The sequence below is a fragment of the Dromaius novaehollandiae genome, chromosome 15, assembly GCF_036370855.1.
Source record: "Dromaius novaehollandiae isolate bDroNov1 chromosome 15, bDroNov1.hap1, whole genome shotgun sequence".
NCBI lineage: Eukaryota > Metazoa > Chordata > Aves > Casuariiformes > Dromaiidae > Dromaius > Dromaius novaehollandiae.
In genome coordinates this window covers 4960802-4982560 of record NC_088112.1, presented here as the reverse complement: position 1 = coordinate 4982560, position 21759 = coordinate 4960802, and the positions used below count along the sequence as shown (strand labels likewise).

Below are 21759 nucleotides of genomic sequence, written 5' to 3'. Positions count from 1 at the left end.
TTAGTATTCACTAATGACAGCCAAGTCTGTATATCAGTGCAAGTAAACGATTATTTCATGTTTTCTCATATTGGGTTCCCCTCTTAAGTCCTTGTTTTAGTGTTTACTCTTCAGTGCGGAGATCCAGTGATGCAACTCGCTGAATGTATTGCTGTTTCACTGGTACCTAGTGCTTGTGAGAACTCTGCTATGAAAGTATTTCAGCTACAGATGCACTGAAATCCAAGACAGAAGAAAGATGAAAAATTAATACAACAGCACACGGCATGCTCAGCCATGGAGGCCACCCATTCTCAGTGATTTTCAGTTATGAAAAAATAGAAAGTATTTCTGAAAGTATGTGTCAAATGTAATTAATACTTCTAAGGTACAACGTTCATCCAGAACAACTGCAAAGTGCTTCCCTAGCTAGTGTGCCTGCCACACAGAAGACAGCATGTCAAAATTGTAACTCAGTAAAAAGGAAAAGGTCCTACATGATTTCCTGCGAAGCAGGAGAAGTTGCTTTTGCTGGAGAAGCTGCCTTTCTTTTGCTCCTGAAGAGAACTGAGGCAGGATTTAAACACCATATAAGCATCACCAGTACAAACAGATTAGTTTGTAGCATGACTTTTGTTTTTAAGAGAAACAGTTATAGTGGGAATCATCTTTGACTAGTTTATGTTAGTGTGAATATTTCCTTTGCCATACTGGGAGAGTTGTCTTGGGATGCAATGCTGCTTAACCGGTAAATCAGACCCACGTTAGTCAGACTAGACTACTGTAATTGTACTGTAATAACGAAAGCAGCAAAACTGCAGTTAAATACTTAAGCACTCGAAGTCAATTGGGAATTTGCTGTTGATTCTCGTGGAAGCAGATTTTTACTCTTTTTCTTCACTTCACATGAGGTTTTTCAATTGCAAGTCAGGGAGCCGGCAGTCAGTTCTGCCCTCAGGTTTGCACACAGTGGTGGGATCCCATAAGTTTCAGAGTGTGGAGGCAGAAACTGCAAAACTTTTGAGATAAGAATTGCCTGGTTTTGCTGTGTATCTGTACAGAAAGTGGTATGGTGCTTGTAGCTTACCCTGTTTTACAAATAATACACAATTTTGTAATTAAAGATGCATTCCCTGACTTTTAGAGTACTTAATAGCAGTTTTGGGGAAGAAGATATATTTATTTATGAAATAAAAGAAAATATTTAGGAGGGTAACGTGCCTGAGGTAGGCTCTGCTCAGTCAATGCGGTTGTTTTTTTTTCCTTCATTTGGTTTTGTTTAAAAAAAAGCAATAAAAAGCAACAAAAGCCATTGGCAAAAAAAACATCACTTAAGGCCAGCATGTTTTACACAGCACAAACACACATGTAAACAAATTAAAATACTGCAGTCTCCATTTAAACTGCTCTCAGGAAGAGCAACTCCTAAAGGATGGGGTAAATGAGGCACTTAGCAGCTGAATACACAGATCTAGTTACGCACACACACACAGACCAAAGGAGTATATCTGAGTAGCTCATCCAGTCTGAGTTTACAGGAGGAAGGGTTCATCAGGAAAACAACTTCAGGAGTTGTTCAAGAGTATAAAACAGATTTTAAAACCTTTGCTACAAGAATTTCTACCATGTACCAGACTCAAGCTTGCTCAGAATCATTCCTTTTTGGGACAGAAATTAATAGTGCTTTATCTCAGTTTTGGCATGGTCACCAGGTACAGGGCAAGAGCTCGTGTTTGCCATATGTTAATCAAACTGCCCGGATTATGCCAGCCAAAGTATGCTATTACAAAATTGAATATTACAAAGCTGAAGCACTACCACTGAAAATTTTCTTCCATAAAAGTTAATCAAAAACTGGACTTTTGTATTTAAAGACCCATTTGTTTGCCAAAAAAGTACACTTTAAGGACAACAAAAAAGTCATTAATTCCATTTCAGAAAGCACTTTTGATTTTTAAAAAGAACTATAAATATCTTATTTAAACATTTTATAATTAAAACCTTTTTTTATTTTAAAATTCTGCATTAAAAAAACCTGTTTTCAAACTAAAGGAAAAGTGCTGTTAGAGAAGTAGGTGTAGGGTTTTACTGTCAATCCAAAAAGTCAGTGAATCCTACTGTTCTTGCTATCAGCAATTGGTTTTATTCTGATTTTGTCCTTGAAAGTCTATCTCTGCCTGTTGAAATCTGAAGTTCCTGCCTCCTAAATATTTTCCTGCTTAGTAGTAACTTTCAGATTTCAACCCAACCTGCTTATTTTAGCTGACCTGAAAGCTGGGTTATTGAATTAGGAAGATCATGAACACAAACTCCTAGAGATCCAGACTAATTTTCTTTTGTGGCCAAAATATTGACATTTTCATGCATTTCACACATCTTTTAACAAAAGGAAGGCAGACGTCTGGCTGACTGAACACAGTTCAGAGGAAAGTTGCTGTTAAACTTATAGCGAGGTTATTGTTCAAGTACATTCATGACAGTAGGATGCCTCAGGCTGAATATGGATACTAGGAATCATCAAGGAAAATCTTTTGATTTGTCATTGTATAGTCACTCCCATAAATAATGCTGTGGGGCTTTTGACTGGCTCCTTAGAAGAATAAAGCAAATCTTGGAGTAGTGAGTTTTTAGTAGTTGTTTTTATTTGACTTTGAATTTTGAAACTTTCTCAAAATGATTCATGAGCTTCACCCACTGGTGCTGAATTTCGAAAAACTCTTTTGCTTTTACTTTGATGGATCTGATGGCTCCATAAACCATCAAACCTTCCTTCTTAATCCTGTTATTTGTAAGCGGTAATCAAAACTACGTTGCAGTTAATTCTACATCTTCGGTTGTCAGGGAATGCATCTGTGCTCTTCTGTAGCAGTGCCAATACTGAAATAAATAGTGGCCTAAGGGCTAGCTGTGTACACAGTCTTTGAAGACAAGAAGCTGGAAGAGAAAATATGTTTAGATGCTCTTTATTGACATTATTAGAATGCCAAATTGGGGAAAATAGCTGATTTTGTTAAGCAGCTTTCTGGCCAACCTCAAGGTTTCCAAGTAGCATCATAAAGCGTTGGAAGGCACAAAAGGGGATTTGCAAAGGATAATGAAAATCAAAGGAGAACAATTAAGAAAAAATCATAAAAAGAGCAAGATAGCATTACAAATGCCTCAGGATACTAGAAGAACTGGGCCTACTGGGATTTGCCCTCTCATTTTATAACATCCCCCCCACAAAATAAAATAATCCTTCCTGTCGTCAGACTGTCCTTTTTACCAATATCTAAGGTTTCCTGAGCTCTTTTCACATTGTTAAGTGAAGTTCTTTCGTCTCCAGTGGCTGTTCTTCTAGGCTACGCTGGAGCTAATTGCACAGCTGCAGGAGGGACAGGTTTTCTATCAGTCTTCTCCTGCTGCTAGACAGTCTATGTCATTTTATTGCCTCCTTGACAAATCTCAACAGCTTTAATGGATTTTAAAAATAGAAGTGACAAAAATAGGAGGAAAACAAAAACATATCACCATTGCTTTTCCTGTATAGCACATTATCACTGACTTTCATTCAGAGCAGCCAGCAGCAATGATCACGGAAGCAATTCACCCAGCAATTTCGGAGTCGGAGCCCACTTCTGTAACATATACAGTTCACCAACAGGTACCTAGGTTTTCTGCTATTCAGCTACAAAGTGCTGGACTTGGCACAGGACCAAAGTTCTGTAGTCTGTGTTTTGCAGAAAGTCAGAAGGGATGATGATGTGCAGTCGTTGCTTGCAAAAATTAACATCCTTGTTAATGACTGTAACGCTCAGGTAAGCATGCAGAATGACTAGGGCCAATTAGGTCAATTATCATTTCATCTCCTTTTAGCTGACAAAACTACTATCAGGGCACACAAATCGCGGGATGCTTTACCCAAGGCGTGTGTTTGTGGGGGAGAATTCAAATTCCTGTGTTCCCCTGCTGGAACTGATGCAGAAGAATGGTTGAAATAGTTCTGCCCTTTGCTTATCATTGTTTGTCTTGGTCTTTGTCTTGTAGGTCCACCGCAGTTCCCATTACACGATGGCAAGATGGGAAGGTTTGTAAGGGGGAAAAAAAAAAAAAAAAGTCTGTAGTGACTGAAGGAGAAGGAAAAGGTGTTCTGAAGTGGAGGAAAAGATAAAATATACCCCAAATTAGCAAGGGGCAATAGTCTCTGGTTCTGTTTTTGGCTAAATTGAAATTAGAGTTTACTTCTTGAATGGAAGGAATCTGATCTTTCAGGGCTGGAGCTGCCTGGTAAATGGCTGCCTTTATAGCACTGTTCTAGCATGGACCACCTGGATGGCACCTGTATGGTGAGAAGTGGTACTGTAAGACACTGGAGTTGATGGGATAAGAGATTGTGGGAACAGCATATAATACCTATAGACACAATCTGAAAGACTGAGCTTGTCTAAATGGGAAAATAACACAAAAGAAACAAAACAGAATATTTGTGTCATTTTTAATTGTACAGGTAGGTTGGGCTGCAGTGATATTAACAGAACACTAAGACATGAGAGGATGTGTTTTATTGCTCCAGCAGTAGCTGCTTTGGGTGTGTTGAGGAGGAACCTTGGACCATCACTTCCTCTTAGCTGATAATTAACTAGGAGAATCATTACAGCTTAGATTAAATTTGCCAGCCTCGGAAAACCTTTCAAATAAGATAGATGTGGGGTTGGAAGTGACATTATTGCTTATGAGATGAGGTGGTTTTCTGTATAAGATAGTGGACTGGGAACTAGGAGACCTGATGGCTGTAGTTGTCCCCGGTACAAATTTCTGTATGTCACTTTGAGCTTAGTTACTCTCCCTCCTTCCAATCGTTTGTTTACCTTACCTGTTTACACCTTGGTCTTGCCTCATACTGAAAGTAACCTGATCGAAACAGTCCCATTCGGGCTGTCAGCAAAAAGTATGTCGATATCATGGCCTATGAAGAGTAGAGATTGATCAAAGTGTATCTGCCATGAGCTGGTAGATGCAAATAATCATCAAGAAGGTTTTGCTTGCTTCCCAGGTATTCTGTTGGGATCTGGTAAAGGCCTGAAAACATTAGACTATACAGGTAGTTCTCCCTGTTTCTCCAAATTCTTACGAGTTTATGCAGAGTTTAAATAAAATAGTGAAGAAATCTCAGAGACACAGTGGGAATTGCACATATTATTATTATTTCTGGGCCTTAAGCTCTTTTGTTTGTCCGGCAAAATTCTCTGTGGCTGGTGCAATTCAGAACAATGCTGATGAGCCAGTGTGCCGCACTCTGCTTATACTTCATTTCAGGTGGATTTCATGTGATTAGCTTTGAGACAGAACGAAACAGCAACCAAGGTTCCACCCAACAAACTGCAATTTTAAGAGCTCTGACAGTTTTTCCCTAGCATGCTTCTCTGTTTCAGAAGGTTCTTAAGCCAAAACGCTATCTCACCTGATGTATACTAATCTAGTAAGTCGTCTCTGGGTGGGTGTGCAAAGTTGAACATGCGTTCACGTTATCCTGAATTCATCATTCAGATGATGGGTGCAGGCTGATGCACAAAGGAGCACTATGCAAATGGCTGTGTGAGGGGCTTGTGCAGCTCCAGTGTGCAGGGCAGGTGGGGAGATGGCTGTGTTTATGTAGAAGATACAATGTCTCTGATATTGATAATGAGTGTGGTGCTTAACAGTCCGTAATGCTGTTGCTGAGCACACTCAGAGAAAGCTAGACAAGCAGGTACCTACGCGCATGCTGGAGTGCCTGAAAGCGTGCATGGAAAATGGAAAGCAGAGCAACACAAAAGTGAGGAAAACCATCCTCACTCCATGATCCAGCCCACATATGACATTAGTGGCTGTCTGGAAAGGGACGCTGGCTCTTAGTCACCTGCATCTACTGACGGACCAGTCGTTATCCAGAAATTCACTCTCGACCGAGGTACACAGCACGGGGCTGCAATGTAGCGTGTGTCCATCCCCACTGCAGGAGACTGAGCATGTCAGGCGGCCTCCTGGCACTGCTGCTCACCACCTGGCAGCTAGGGAAAATACTGGCTTTTTTGGTGCCTATGTTTTTAATGTTTACAAAGCACTTTGAGATCCAGTGATAGGAGTTCATGGGATGGTATTTGGAACGACAATTAAAAAACAGAGTAATGAGGCTTTGTCATGAATAGGAATCAGAGGTGAGCAAAAGGCACCTGATACATGGGGACTCCTGAGCAAAGGGCATTAATGGTTAGAGTAGTGCTTTTTGTGCCAAGCGGGCAGCAAAAATGAGCTGCAGTGAGTAGAGAACTGCTTCAGAAAAGAGCAGACTCCCTGTCTTACTGTTTAAATAACAGGAGTGAAATCCTAGGTTCGTTCAAGATAGCTTGCCATCCAGCTACTGGAGCCAGGATTTCTTCTCTTGATGCCAAATGTTCCTAAAGCCCTGTAGGTAAGGTAAGAAGGACATGTACTTCAAAAGGATCATGGGTAAAGCTGGTTGAATAGTATTTATTTATGAACCTACCTTTTAATTAATGAATGAACCTCAGGTCCCAAATGTTCAGTATTTATAAACATTTGTGGAGCAGTCGGGGTGAACAGATTTCACCTGAGGGTAATTTACAGACTGTTTACTTTGATTATGCTGTAGTCGTACACATATGGTTAAGCTGCTAATTCACAGGATATTGTGTCTACTCTGTGTTTAGCTGACTGATGAATTTTAAATGACAATAATAGATGTATCATTTATATATTTATTAGTGGCACTTTCAAAACTCATGGAATTTTTAAAAATACAGGTGGCCTAAAAATTCACAAGTGATATCATCAAACTATTCTACTCACTGTTGTACTGTATTACTCTCTATCACAACAAAAGGGTCCCAAGACTCTTCTGCACAAGGCAACTATGATAGATTTCTTCAAATGGTAGAGTCATGTATTAATCTGAAGCTTTCCAAAACCCATTTATAGCTTTCCATCTGTTAGAGATTTGTCATTTAGTCATTACCAGACACAGAGTGTTAACAGACATGTGTGTGCATGTGCATAAATTTATTTGCTAAAAATGTAGTTGCAAGGGGTATAAACCTGTTCACAAAATCAGACTGATATTGATACACATTCCAGTTTTCAAATGAAGAAAATATTTCCATAAGAGTTCACATACTTCCTTTTTTAAAAGCTGAAATGACACATTTCAATTTTTTACTTTGAAACTACTATTTTCTAAAGTTGCCAAAATAGGTCAGGGATGTTGTCTTAAATGAAAACAATGAAGAAACCTTAAGAATTATTGAATACTTGTTTGTTTGGATCAATTGTTTGGGGTTGTTGCAACAGCCTTTCCTGTTTTCCTTCATCCTTTTTTCTTTTTCTTTTTTTTAATTCAACCAACTGATTGAAAAAATCTTCTATTTTACATAGCTGTTACCTGCATTTATCTGAAGATTGATAGATTCAAATTTGTAGGTGAGTTTCATTCACTTCAACTAACTGTGATTTAGTCAGGAAAGGCCTTACTGTTTGCTCATAAATTTCAGCACCTATTTCATGCCTAGAGAAAAAAGATTTAATGAAGGCATAAGGAGATCAGTCAGGAGGTATGACCTGTGCTTCCCACTCCTGCTTTATCTCATTTATGTAAGTCTTATTGCCTTCACTAGAATTTATTTTTCTGAACTAGAACAAGTTATTATAGTTCATTAAAATGAAGAAGTAGGTAATCTCTCTTGCTGCTTTTTGAGGAGTTCAGTCTCTGCTGCATATATTAATGCAATGACACCTCAAGAATGGACAGCATGCAAAAAAAAGTACAAGATTATTGAATATCAGACAGAAGAAGATTGGCTGGAGCTGCTTTGCTTCATCATAAGGCCTGTATTAAGCTAAAGACAGCTTGTCATAAAGCAGCCACATGCCAATTCATGAAACCTTACTTTATTGAAGCAAATAGGTTCTTGGGATGCCAAAAATAACTATGAGGTAGGTACATGTTATTAGATCTATTTCATAACAAGATACAAGAAATGGAAAGAATATATTCAATCAATTCTGTCTGAGAAAATTACTGCAATGTAAAGAAATAAAATACGTTGTGTAGTCAAGGTATATACCAGGCTGTCTGTGCCGATGAATGCATCAGTGAACTAACTCAATAAAGCTGAGTGGAAATCTAGTATATAAGGAATAGGGGTAAAAAAAGGAAGTAGATTTTCTCTGAAATTAAAATGTAGAGGAAATTTCATTTTGGAAGCCCCATGACATAGTGCCTCTGAAAGGAACTCTGCTCTCCTTACCGCCACAGTTGCTTTGCCAGCTGAAGTTCGTATCAGTTTTACTTCATTTTCTGACCTGTTGTACTACTGAGGTACTGAAGCACACCTAACGTATTAGCCATCGCCTTCCTCCTTCATCACCCAGGGACACTCAAGCTTTGTCATGTACACTGTGTTGATGCTGTTATAAATATAAAAGTGTGCATGTTTCCTTGTCATTGGGGCTGAGAGGCGTAAGAGCTGCCTTTGATTCAAGATAAATACTTCCAGCCTAACATCTGGAGACCCCTTTGACAAATTATTGCCACCAAAGTGAAGGGATGCATGGTTTGATTTCTCTGCCTACTTTGGTGCTCCGCAGTCACCTCTGCCAATGCTGACTTATCCACGGAGCTCACACAAAGACTTACGAGAAGTGATTCTCTTGCCTTTTGACTAGCCCAGTTTTAGTGGATGGCAGACGTCTTTCTGGGAAGGCTTCCTTCACCTCACACTAACCCACGTGCAAGCGCAAGATCATTACCACCCTTTCCTCACGTCCAGCTTTACAAGCTGACTGCAGTCGCTATGTTCAGTACATCTTCCGTGAACAAAGCTTTGCAGTTCTCTCTCTAAGGAGCTCTGTATTTGCCAAGCAGTGTCTCTGTCTTTAGTTACAGTTAAGAGAAATGTGATTTAGTTTGAATGACAGAACAAAGGAAGGGTATTCCTGGTGTATCCCTGAGAATACAGGGCTAAGGTGAAAGCTAAGTGGGACCTCATTAAAATGTTGACATCACCTCACTGCTGGCAGCATGGCAGCCGCAGTGCATTTCCCGTGCAAACCACAGAGTTTCCAGCTGCACAGAACTCACTTCCCCATGCAACATTTCTCTGGTGCCTGTGTTTGGCTCTGCTTGTCCTGCTTTTAATCTCCTAATGACAAACATATATGTGATTAGGGCAGACGTAACAAGAGCTAAGCAATGCACTAGAGGATTGCTTGGAGTCTTGCAGCCAAGAGCTGTGAAGCTAGGAGTAGTGTTTGGCTAGATTTATGTTTTCATTCCTTTTGACAGAAGCGCTGTGTAATTTTCTGGGGTGTGGCACAGCAGCCTTTTGTCTTGGAGCTTGAATGTACTTAAATCTATTCAAGAGTCTAAAAAAGTATCCAGACTCATCCTAATCTGAATTATGACATTGCCAGTACATTTTAGCAAGGTTGGCAAGTTTAGCTCAAGAGAAGTCCAGGACTTGGAAGATCAAGAATGCTGGAGGCTTGAACTTCGGCCAGTTTCTCTGTAGGAAGCTTGCACGGCGAGCCCTCTGCTCGGCTTGAAGAGAGGGATCCAGGCGCCAGTCCCCAGCCTCCTCTGTAAGAGCAGGCTCTGGCTGCACAAAGCTCCAGGGCAGTCAGTCGTGCTTTCCACAAGCAGAGGCGACCACCCGTGACTTCCGGGCCCAGGATGTCAGGCTGCTCCTAAAAGACCAGAATTTTTACTTCAATTTACGTGCATTCTGTGTGTATATGTATGTATTTCAGACTAAAGGTTTTGTACCCAACCCTTGCTTCCCTTAGTTTCTTCTTTGTGCTTTAAAAAGACCATTTTAGTGTGCATGTTTTTTCATAAGAAGCCCTTCTTCCTCTAGACCTCTGTATAAACAAACAATTAGAGTCGTGTTTGACAGATGGGATATTAAACAAAGAGATGACCCAACTGGAGTGCACAGTTTGTAGAAAACACTGATGTGGAGCGAGCTATATGCTCGTCTCTGCTGAGGAGTGCTGCCTGAGTCTGGAGATAACTACTGTGCCGTAAAAAACAAGTTCTGTAATGACAAGGAAATCTCTGTGCAATGTTCCAGTGGCTCTGATTGATAACACTAACTGGAATTACAGAGTGCAGGAAAATGCAGTACGGCCATTATCTGCCTGGCAGCAATGCCAGAGAGCGGTGGTGAAGATAGTATCAGGGCTGGGATGCTGCTGAAGCGCAAGACTAGAACAAAAGAGACCTCAATTCTGATCTTCTCGCTGCCACTTTCTGTTCTTGGTAATCATAGGCAAACGAGTTCATCTGGTCATATGTCAGTTTGCCAAGTTCTAAAAATGGGGTATTAGTACAAACTTCCTTAAGAAAAGCATCTGGAGTGCTATACAGAAAAAAATGCTAAATATATTATTATTAACGGTATTATTATTGCAAATAATAGTAATGACATGGAACATGATATGCTCAGAGCTCTACCCACACAGGCTATATGTATTCAAGTAAGCTGTCAATTCTTCATTTTAAGTAGGTCAACTTTCAAAGCTACCCTTTGAAGCTATACTTCCTGTCTTAGTGATGGGGCAATAAAACTGTAAGTCATGTTGCATTAATTACCTCTAGATTTGAAATAACCTAGGACACAGCTAGTAGGAACAATTGCCCGTACTCCTTAGACTTGCTTCCAAACAGATCATCAGAATCTCATGTATGGCCTATCCAGAGACACCCGTGCCTTTGGGAGTGCAGCGAAGATGATACAGTATGTCTGTGTCAACATTTCAGGACTCAAGGGCACACCCCAGCTCCTCTCCAGCTCCTTATTGGGTGAGACTTGGTGCATACCAGCTGCTCCCGTGTCTCTTTTCTCTGGGAAGGAGAGCTGGGTGTCCAGGCAGGGAAGGAATCTCTGGCACGCTCCAGCCAAGGCTCTAGTTCTGACAGTCAGGACACCAGGGCCGCCGGGGGCGGGGGGAGTCAAGGCTCAAGCTGAATACACTGAGATTCAAAACAAAATTCCCGGTGCAGGAGAAAAGATCCTACTCTTTCTTTCTGGATTAATGTAAGTTTGTCATCTCAAGATGGAAAAACTTAAGGAAAAAAAAAATCATGGGAAGGAGTTTGACAGGAGGAAATTTCTGCAATGATGCCCCTTCCCAAGCCACAGGGAATGGGACTGACTACGATTTGCCTTCTTGTGGGGGAACTTTATGGCTTCCATGCAAAAGTCCTTTGGCAGCCAGATATAAGAATGGATCAGATCAAATGCCTAAGCAGTGGATGACTGTCTCTCATAGCGGCAAGCAGCAGTAAATCAGGAAAAGAATATAAAAAAGTGAGAGTGTATTCTCAGTCAGTTCATCCCAGGATCCATGATGTCTCCCAGCTGTCATCCCCTTTGCCCTCCGGCCTCCACAGCATTACAACAATATCTATCTGGGAGGAACCTGGTAACGCGAATGCTATACCCTTACACGCTTGGCAGCAGGTTGCCATGGAACTGCTCTTTACGAACCGAATGCACCCACAGAAAAAAAAAAAGAGAAATTTCCTTGATGCGGGAGAAGGCAGTAAGAAAGCAGGGCACCCAAGTTCACAGTCTGTTTGTTCATACCTATCCTGGAGATTATGCTCAAGCATTTGCTGTGTGGTTTCAAGCTAAGGGAATAAATTCTCTCCTGATGCAAATCGGACTGAACTGTCTTTGATGTCAGTGGAAACAGCACTGGCTGAACCCTTGGTTGAACTTAGCCCAGATGAGTCTCACATACTCAGAGAGTGCTTTCACCTCTCACCCACCCACACTGCGATCCTGAATGGCAAATTAGGAAAGAATGATTTCCTACAGTGTACTTGCTTTTATATCCTTTTGGGATGACAATTAACATGTTAAATAGGGGTCTCAGATTTTATAAGCAGAAAATAAAACCAAGCATAGGTGTCAGTAAAACAGTTACATTCCTGAGTACTGTGTAACTACCGTATTCCCTTATTAAGCATGTTGAAAATCAATGTAAAAGAAATTACAGGATTTATTCTGTGTGTTTTGGAGTTTATTACATCAAAGCCTTCAGGGAAAAATACTTTCCTCTACATTGCAACCTTCCCTTTGAATAACCATGCTTTTGCAAGCCTTTCAGACTTTGACTGACCTGCTTAGATTTCCGATCAAATAAAGAAATGTGCAGTATCTATTCATACTTAGCTTAAATGGCTAATTGGTCCAAAATGGCCATTATAAAAAAGGTCAATTAGGGACAAAACACCTATTTTTTCCTCAGAGAAGTTCTCAGCCAGTCATTGAAAATCATCTACATATGCCTGCAACCAGAACAAGCTGCCTTTCTGTTCTCCCAGAGATAACGCCAGTGAGGATTCAAGGCCCTCCAGGATCCGTCTCTTCCACATCACCTCATTCACTCACTCAGGATGTTGACTTCTGGCTCAAAACAACAGTTATAGCCAGCCCTGATTTTCCAACACACTGAACTTCAAGTAAGCAGCTCTATGCTTTCTCTTATACTGGTCCTTGCAGTCCAGAAACATCTACAAAACATCATTAGTCCTCCTGCCTTCAAACCTCCTTCTCCTGCTATGGGTACAGGGCACTGTGGTTAGCCTGTGCCAGCGCTAACCATGGCCATGCTGTGCAGCTTGCCCTACAGTTTTCCTGTGCTTCGCAGTCTGTCTGACGGTATCCAGGGTTTTCTCTTTTTTCACTCTTCGCTTTCTTGAGTAAGAACCAGCCTTTCTGTTCCCATTTGGTGCTGCACCTAGCACCAACGGAGTCCTGGACCTCAGGAATCACTGTGCTATGAATACTAAATCATTCCCCCAGCAATAACGAGTAGGCAATGGGCAGAGCAATGCTGTGCCACTGAACTCGCACTCACATGTGTTGTCTATGAATGTCTCCAGCACATCTTTGTTTTTTAAGCTCATCAGCTTTGGCGCTACATTTAGAGGGCCTTTTGGCTGCTGAAACTTGTGCTGGAAAACTCCTGTTTTCCCTCAGCTGTGGGGCTGTGAAGCTCCACCACCCTGCTGAACCACTCCTGTTACCGTCCATTTTGTTTCTTTTGACTCGTTTTCCCTGTGCACCACGGGCCAAAAGAGGCAAACAGATCTCAGAGATGAAATCTGATTCTCTGTGACAAATGGGGGTGCCGGACAGGCTGAAAGGGCTTTCTGGGGTATGACACAGGTTTCTTCTGCCTCCCACTACTGGAGACCTCTCAGCTTCCCCAGCCTTCCCATCACACTTGCTACGTCTGCTGTCCTCTGGCCTGTGATGGTTTGGGTTGCCAAAGGATAAGTTAGCACCTCGTAACTGAATACTTTGCTTTTCAGCTGTGACGGTTTCTCAACTAAACCACTTTCTGACCAGTATGAGTCTTTCAGCCAAATTTTGAAATCAACTGTGATGCACAGTGATGTGTTTCCTTTTGATTGTTCAAAACAAAACAAAATAAAAACCCAGGAGATTTCTGGAGTTAGATAACTTGGTAATATTTCTCTCCTCTGGGCAACCTAGCTGCAGCCTGGAATAGCTGCCCTTAGGACAATATAGTACTTTCTCTGTTAAATTTTATCACGATATATATAAATGCAATTAAGCATGCTGCAAATCCTTGATATAGAAATATACTAAATTAGCAACCTGCTGATTCTTTGATTTCCCCATTGACATTTTACTGCCTTATTACAGTTGTTCTTTTGAAGACTCACCTTTCCAACTTTGGATCTCTGGAGAGGTATCTCTGGAGATAATGGACAGCCTTGATGGCTTCACGATGCAGTTACTTAGGTCTATATTTTTACAAGTCTGCCACGCATATTGGGTGGTCACTCATGGTTATTGAGCCAAGAGCGGTCTAGAGAAGCAGCCCGGTGGAGCGTGAGCAAAGAAAGAGCAAAGACTTTCTGGAAACTTCTGGAGAAATGCGGCTGAGAGGTTGCATGGCGGAACAGACCCTGTGCACACACGCACAGCGCGGTGGCTGTGGCCTGGTGCCCGGGCAGCAGGTGGTGGCGATGTCCCATCAGGCTGGCCAGCAGCGGCCCCGGTGGCGCCGAGGAGCGCCACGCCATGCCACGCGGCACCGAGGCGTTGGCCGGGCGGGCGGGCCGCCCATCTTGGCAGGCTGTAGCTGCTCTCTGCCAATCACTTCCGTTGAGGTTTATTTTGAGATTTTCAGTGGGAGACTGTCCATTTGGAAAAAAATTGAAAAACCTAAAACCGAGCTCGACGTTTTTAGCTCCAGCTGCTGCCCAGTGAAATTCAGCATGTGATAAAAAATCCCGCGTTTTAAAGGCCAGCTCAATGGCGAGGCCCTAGAACTCATCTTTTAACAACCGTTACTAAAGTCGGTTTGTCCGTAGTTCATTTTTCATGTGCAGAAGTCCCTTTTCCTGAGGTAAAATGAGGCAGCGCGAAGCCGCTTTTGCAACGCCCGGCAGCCGCGGTGCTGGGGGCCCCAAGCCCGAGCCCAAGGAGGAGGAGGAAGAGGAGAAGGAGGAGGAGGACTTTGTGCTGATGGGGAGGACAGAGAGTGTTGCTTGCCTCAGTGTGAGGTGAGCCATTCGGCAAAGTCTTGAATCCCACCTGAAAGGGATTTAAAGCTACACTGTAAAGCAATTCAGTGTCCCCTGAGCGCAAGGGATTTTCTTTATTTCCTGAAGCGGGAGCTGCTGGCTGCGCTCATGTCTCAGGAGAAGGTTGGGACCGAGCGGAGCGGTTCACTGCCTGGCGGCCTCGGGTGGCCTCCCTTCAGGAAGGGCTGATTTCGCTGCCTCATGCATGGGTGGCAGCTACACATGAGCACAAGCCTGAGGTAACCCTTGTAACCCACCCCAGGGCAAGGAAACCATGTGGCTTTGGGGCTGTTTGGAAACACCTGAGGACTCAAGCATGACATAAAGCCTACGGCTGCCAGCCTCCCCTCAGTGCTCAGGCAGGGTCAGGAGTGCTGAGGCAGTGCTGCTGTGCTGCTCCTGGACATGGTAAATGAGAAATCTTCTTCTTTGAAGTGGTCCAGACATATGGGAGCAGATGGCTGAATGCAGGAAACCAGAGCTGTGGCTGTTTTTGGCAGATAAATTCACCAAATTCGAGTGAGAGACTTGCGAGTGCTGGACAAGCATAATGTGACGTGGTGCCACTGTGCGGCATTGGAGGTAAGGGCGGCTCGCTCCCTGGGAAGCCGACAGGCACATTCCTGCGTTGTGAACAACCAACCAGCTGAGCCGCGTTTGGGCTGGTAAAGCAGAAAGAAAAGAGACTTTTGCAGGCACACGGCTGCCGCACGACTCGCGAAAGAGTGCTCTGCAGCCCCCCGCGCGGGCACCGCGCCCGCAGCACCGCACACCGCGTGGCGCCCCGGCTCCCCCGGGCGCGGCAGGAGCTGGGCGCCGCCGGGAGGGGGCGGGGCGAGCGGGCTGGCCCCGCCCCTCCCCTGCCCTGCGCCGGCACCTGCCGCCCGAGCCCGCGGCGGGGGCGGTGCCGGCACCTGCGGCGGGCGGGGCGGGGCGGGGCGGGGCGGGGGGGGACGCGCCCCCCCTCCCCTCCCAGTCGCGGCGCGGCGGGCAGCGCGGGAGCGGCCGGCTGCGCCCCAACTCGGCGAGGGGCTGCGCGCTGATTGCTGCCGGTGCTCGGCCCCGCGCCGGAGCCATGAGCGGCTGCTCCAGGCGGTGCAAGCACGGGATCGTGAAATTCGCCCAGACCCTCTTCAGGCTCATCACGGGCACGCTCAGCAAAGGTGAGCGCGGCCGCGCCGGCGCCGGGGCCGGCTGCGCTCCTGCCCCGCGCCGGGGGGGGGGAAGGGACGCGCCGCGCGGGAGCCGCCGCCTGAAGCGGGCTCCAAATCTGGGTCGCCGCCTCTCCGGCGGGCCCCCTCCGCTTGTTGCAGCGGCGCTTTGGCCCGGCGCCTGCCCCGGCGCCGAACTTACCCTGTCCTGCGGGTTAAAAAAAAGGAAAAATTCCTCGGTTCTTCTCTGTGACTCCCCAGCTGCCGCACCGAGGTGCGTTCGCTCCCCGCTGGCGTTGGGCTCCCTGTGGCGGGGATGCTTCCCCGCGCCCCCGCTGCCGCTGGCTGCTGCGACCTGCTCGGGCTGCGCTGGTGGCGGCCCCCGGCCGGAGCCCTGCCCGCTGCCCTGCCCGCTGCCCTGCCCGCCCGCGGGAGAGCGGCCGTGAGCGGCGCGGGCCGGGCTTCCCCCGTCCCCGCTTGTTTCCTTCTTCCTTTCTTCTTTTTTTTTTAAAAAAAAAAATTGGTAAAAAAAAAAAAATCTAGGCTGGATTATTAGAGGCGAAATTCATATGGAGCTGAAGAGTCTGGTTTTTTAACATATAAATGTCTGAAGCTTTCGATGTTTTCGTAGTAGAGGAGCACAAGCGAAGAGTTTGTTTTTCAGGTAATTTTGGAGCCCTCAGAGGTGTTGTCTGGCTGTGTCGGCTGTCGTGAGCACATGTGCTCCTGTGTGAGTTTTCATGTTTAAGTTGTTTCTTAGGATCACCTGAATGCGCCCTGCAGTGGCTTCTAAAACAGCACTTGTGCAAGTGCCAAGAGCAGTAGAAATGCTAGTGCAGCTCCTTCTTGTAGGAGCTGGGGGAATTACCTGGTCTGTTCTGTCTGTCTAGAAAACGCGTGCAGCTGTGGGATAACTTCTGGCTTTCCAAGGAAATCTGCACAGCAAAATCTCTGTTTCAAAACAGAACTGCTGCAGAATTTGGTTGTTTGAAAAATCACAGTTGGTTTAAATTTACATGTTCTTGTTTTTAATTATTCCTTTGCCATTTACAGCTCTTCTGTCATCCCTAGGCTGCTAAAGACCAGCAGAGGAGAGATTAAGAACTTGTAACGGTCTCTCTGACGTTGGCTATGATTTGTGGTTACTGCCACGATGCCCCTTTTAAAAAGAAAGGAGAAATTCCCCAAAGAAAGTGTAGTGGAAGAAACTGCATGCTTCTGTGGCTAGAGTAGCGAAAGCAGCGCTCTGATGCGTCTGCAATATCTTGCCCTTTCCAGTGAATTTGCATGTTGGTGTGTACGGCGTATTTTCTAATTTGTGCTTTTTGGGGAGCTAATGGACCTTACGGTGTGTATTTCTGAGGCATCGGTGTTTGCCGGGGGCAGCTGATGAACTTGGTGCTGTGGGCTCGTGCCTGCTCTCGGGCAGTGGGAGACCTCGTTCTGGGGGTGTTTCCTTACGCGCTCAGCTGGTGCGGGTCGGCTGACGGGGAATTTGCCCGCAGCCCGCGTATCGCTGCTGCCAGCCTCGCGTTGGCACAGCAGTGCGTCAGTGGCTCAGTGTGAAAACAGAATAACGTTGTATAGGGGGCTAGAAATGAAAGTCAGAAATGTCCAAAATTGCCCCCAACCCCCCCGAAGATGCCCACGTAGTGCTGTTGTTGTCTTTCTGCTTGGTAACTGATGCCACGGTATCATTTTGTTTTAGCCACATCTTTCCTATGGCAGTGGCTCATTTCAAGCTGCTTCGGTTAGATAAGAGTGGCATCCTAGGATTCAAAGGGCTGAAAACTTTGATAAAGTTTTTTTTTTCTTTTTCCCTGCTCAGCTGCTTGTGTTTTGAGCTGGAAGAAGCAGATTCAGGAAGGAATAAACCCTGTGAATGAGTTTCTTGCATGGATATCAAAGACTTGCTTTAATTAAAATAAACATTTCCATATTACTAGCTATGAAACTCCAGCTAGAAAGAAAATAATTAAAATCTTACTCAGAAGTGTTGATTTTAAAAAAAAGTGCTGAAGTTTACTTATGTTTATTCCAGAATTTATTGTTTAGAATTTCTTCTAGTTAAATTTTTTGCGTATAAAGCCAAGACGTGGGGACTGTTGTATACTGCTAGTATACACATTTTAACTTGCACCATCTACATACTCTTGAATATTCAAGAGCTATCCCATGTTCTTTGCTACACTCCTCTTGTCTCATTACCTTCATATTGCTTATTACTCTTTATTTTTACTTTAAACACTCTTTGCAAGAAAATCCTTTTGAGGCACGAGATTGTCTCTTACGCCTCCATCTCTTTGAGGTTTATTGAGGTGGGAGCTACTACAAGGTTCCTGAGATGTAATTCCTAGCTGAGTTGTATGGTTTCTGCTTGTTTTAACAGTAGGGTGTGTTCCCCCCCTTCTGCTCCCTTGGCTAAATACTGTGATAGAAGGAGGCTGTTGGGGCTGCAGCTGAGTCCTTCCTCTTGCGACGGGATGTGAGGAGATGGCAGCACCCCGCGGCGTGGGCAGCAGGAGAACAGGCACACCTGCTGCTGCTGCGTGGTGGCTGGTGTGCTCATGTGCCTCTGCCACAAGGCTGCAAGCCAATACACTCATAACCGGTATCTCTGCAGAGCTGGACGAGCAAATCTCGCCTGTTCTCCTGTTAGTGCGTTCTTATTTGGAAGACCTTGGTGATGGATCAGAGGTCCCTGCTGCTGTGTGAGAGAAGGTCTTTTCCACAGCGGGCTCCGTGTGGTGAGACGTACGCATTAAAGAGCGCGTGCATGGAGAAGCACATCCCCCTTCTGCTCCTCAGAGCAGACCAACAGCCACGTTCTCCTTACTGGCTTGGACCAAGGTCCAAAACTTGAAGGGAAGAGCTCAGATGAGACTCCTAGAATACAGCCTGAATGTGAGCAGCAGCACCTTTGCCACAGTTCGCTTGTTAAAAATACACTTTTGCATGAGGATATTGTCCTTTCACATATCCCTATTGCAGTGTGGGAAATAGTAGCTGATCCTGTGTGCCCTGGGAGCAAATAGGGTAAGACTGAGTTTGTTGGGATTTCCCATGGGGCAGAATGACTAAACAACAACCCCCCTGCTCAGCCCTTGGACCTCAGGCTGCGGGTGGAGATATTGCTGATGTCACTAAGACCCCGGTACCAGAAGGCCTTGCTGAGCGACCGAAAATCAAGCTGGATTGAGGCCGCTTGGATTTTTATTAATGTGTTATCAGTGCAAGAAAAGCAAAATTATTTTAGGGAGCAAATCCTTCAAAATGTTGCTTTTGAAAAGCAGATAAGCTTCTGCAAGTGAACTACCCTTTCACCTTTGTTCCTGGGCTGCCCCTCTTTTAGCTGTGCTATTAAAACGGTTGCCAAAGGCTCTCATTTCTGGTTTTTTTTTTTTTTTTTTTTTTGCTTCTTCCATCTCTCTTCTGCAATGCAATTCATCTGGAACTAGTAATTTGTCCATTTTTCATAGTTTTAATTGCCTAATTATCTGCTCCAGTGCAGTGATAAAGTCTTCAAACATCTTGCTCTCCCCATAGCCTCCCCCAGCATGAAAGAAAAGTATTCAGAATACATTACTGCGATGTGATTTGTTTTGCTGCCTCTTTGTGCCTCTAAATTACAGCTATTCTTCTGAGATGTTCTGTGAGATGGTAAGGAAAGCGCATGGTTTGTTACAGTCGCGCACAGGCTCTGCCTCCTCTCCCTGGAAACAAATCTCGTTCCTCTGGAGCATGCTGGCACTGGGTTGTTTGGGCTTTGGGGTTGCAGCCCCTGCAAATGTGAGGGCAGGCTGCTAGGTGCCCTAAAGGTGCAGGAAGGTTCATTGCGGTTGTTTGGGAGATGCTGGGGATCCTGCACCTGTGTGTCATACAGAAAGGCGTTTTGACACTCCCGTTGCTGTCTAGCCCACCTTCACCCTTGAATTCTGGCTAATTCTGCAAATCCAGCGCAGCTGTGACTCAGAGGGCTCTTGGAAAAGCTCTCAAGTGTTAGTTCCTTCTTTCCAAAGCTTCCCCAGCTTGGTAAATATCCTTTAAGAAGGAAAGCAGTTACAGGAGCTGGGTGAATGATACACTTACACAGACCAGCCCTAACACTGCTCAGTGTTGTTTGCATAGCCCTGAGAAATGGGTGAAGGTGTCTGTGTGTGAAATGCTGGTATGAACCCTCATTTGGAGAGGGACTGCCAGGGCCGGGGCAGGACATTTGTCTGCAGCGCATGTCTCGGGGGGAGGAGCCCACAGCTAGTGGCGCTTCGCTGCTCAGTACCTGGTCCTGACCCTGCTCGGTGAAGCCCTCTGACTGCGTTGGCTGCGTGCTGGAAACTTTTTTTCTTTTTAAGCTAGCAAACCTAGTGGTGATTTCTCTGTGCTGTTGAACCCTTGCATCTGTGTGAGTCATTGGGTAAAATGCACTTCTGTTTGGCATGTTGCACACTTGTACGTCCATGGAAAATGAACGGCCAAGAAATCAGTTCTGCAAAGGCTGCACTAGTTAAGCAATGTGTATATATGTACCTGGGTACCATTTCTTTCTCCCCTCTGAAGCAGGGTGGGTTTTAAGAACTGAAAATGGAAGGATGTGGAAATGGTCTATTCCTCCTTTTTAAACTCTCTCTAAATCTGTGCTTGTGGAGATTAATACCTCTGGAAATGGCCAAGTAGCTGCATGTGTGCTGGAAATGGGTTAGGAACGTCATTGTTTGCAATGATGTAGCCCCCAAAATGAGTATCAGTTATTCAGAGAACAAGAAAAGGTGATCTCACTGTCTGGGAAATGGAAGGCAGGATGCTCCTGGTGCCGCTGTTTTGCAGTAAGCACGTGTGGATGTGGTGTCCGAGAGCCAGGAATGCTGTTGAACCCCGCGACTACTCGGATACCACATCAGCAGGAAAACCAGGTTCTCCTTCAGCATGTAAACTAATGGCAGTAGTTATAATAACCATGATGCTGCTGAGCTGAACATGCTTGGAAAAATGCTAAGGATATCAGTTTAAATGTCTGTATTTTTTTTTTTCTTGGTATGAGTGTTCCCAGGACTATATTCATGGACAGTTTCTTTAGAGAATTTCTTTTTTTTTGAGTAACTGATGGATTATTCTGCAGATTCTGAAATGGAAAACAGTGTGAAAGGGAAAGCAGTGAGGTAATCCTGCTGTTAGACTATTGCACTGAAGCAGTCTATGAAAATTGAGGATCCTGGAGTGTCTGTGTGGTGTGGGTTTTTCTGTGGTTTTTAACCTGTGAGCTGCCCTGGAAACAAGCTGCTGGAGAATGGCTTAAGGAACATATATCCATGCTGCAGCTAAAGGGATATGCTAATTTGCCTCATATGTTTGGCCATTTAAAAGGGAGCAAAATGAACATGCCATAATACATTTTGGCCTAATTAACCATGTTAGTACCTGCTTAATGAATGAGTGTAAATAGGTAGCTTTGGAACACAAGCGGATAGTTGCATGACTGAATTAAGCTAATTTTATGTTGATTTAATACTTTTTAAAGTTAGCATGTGAAATATAACTTCATGTGTGTAGGTGTGTGGTTTTTCTTAATAGCCTTTACCTGTTCAATAGCATGATCATCCCCTAGGAGGCTTCCAGAAAAGACCACAGTAAAGACACCTGGTAGCAAATACAGTGTGGCTGCGAAGTTATCGCCAATGCTGAAGTTTGGTAGGTGGTGATATGGCAGGATTTGTCAGGCTTTGCTATGTTCACAAACTCGTCTCAAAATGCAAGTCGACTGTTTGTTTTGGGGCAATATTCTTTATGCGTTTTTAGGGACTCCTATTCTATAGTGTTGTCAAATATTGACAGCTTTGCGGCAGAATCTGCAGTGTTTCTTCTGATCCAGGCTGCACACCTGGGAAAACTACCTCGTGCGGACTCGCCAGGAAACCTACTATTCGGGATGCAACCAAAATTTGATTTTTGGCTCTTCTTTATGATGGTATTTGTGGGGTTCCTGTTCTTGGGTATTTGTTTTTGTTGTTTTAGTACGGTCACTGATTA

General features: G+C 44.5%; 1 protein-coding gene across 1 annotated transcript in view; it reads left to right on the top strand.

The window, feature by feature from the left end:
- Positions 1-15588: 15588 nt before the first annotated feature.
- KCNIP1 (potassium voltage-gated channel interacting protein 1) overlaps positions 15589-21759 on the top strand; it is a 452168-nt gene continuing 445997 nt past the window's right edge. Inside the window, exon 1 of the mRNA XM_064520827.1 lies at positions 15589-15747. Coding sequence (XP_064376897.1) covers positions 15660-15747 — 88 coding nt within the window. The 5' untranslated portion in view covers positions 15589-15659. The remainder of the gene's footprint in view (positions 15748-21759) is intronic.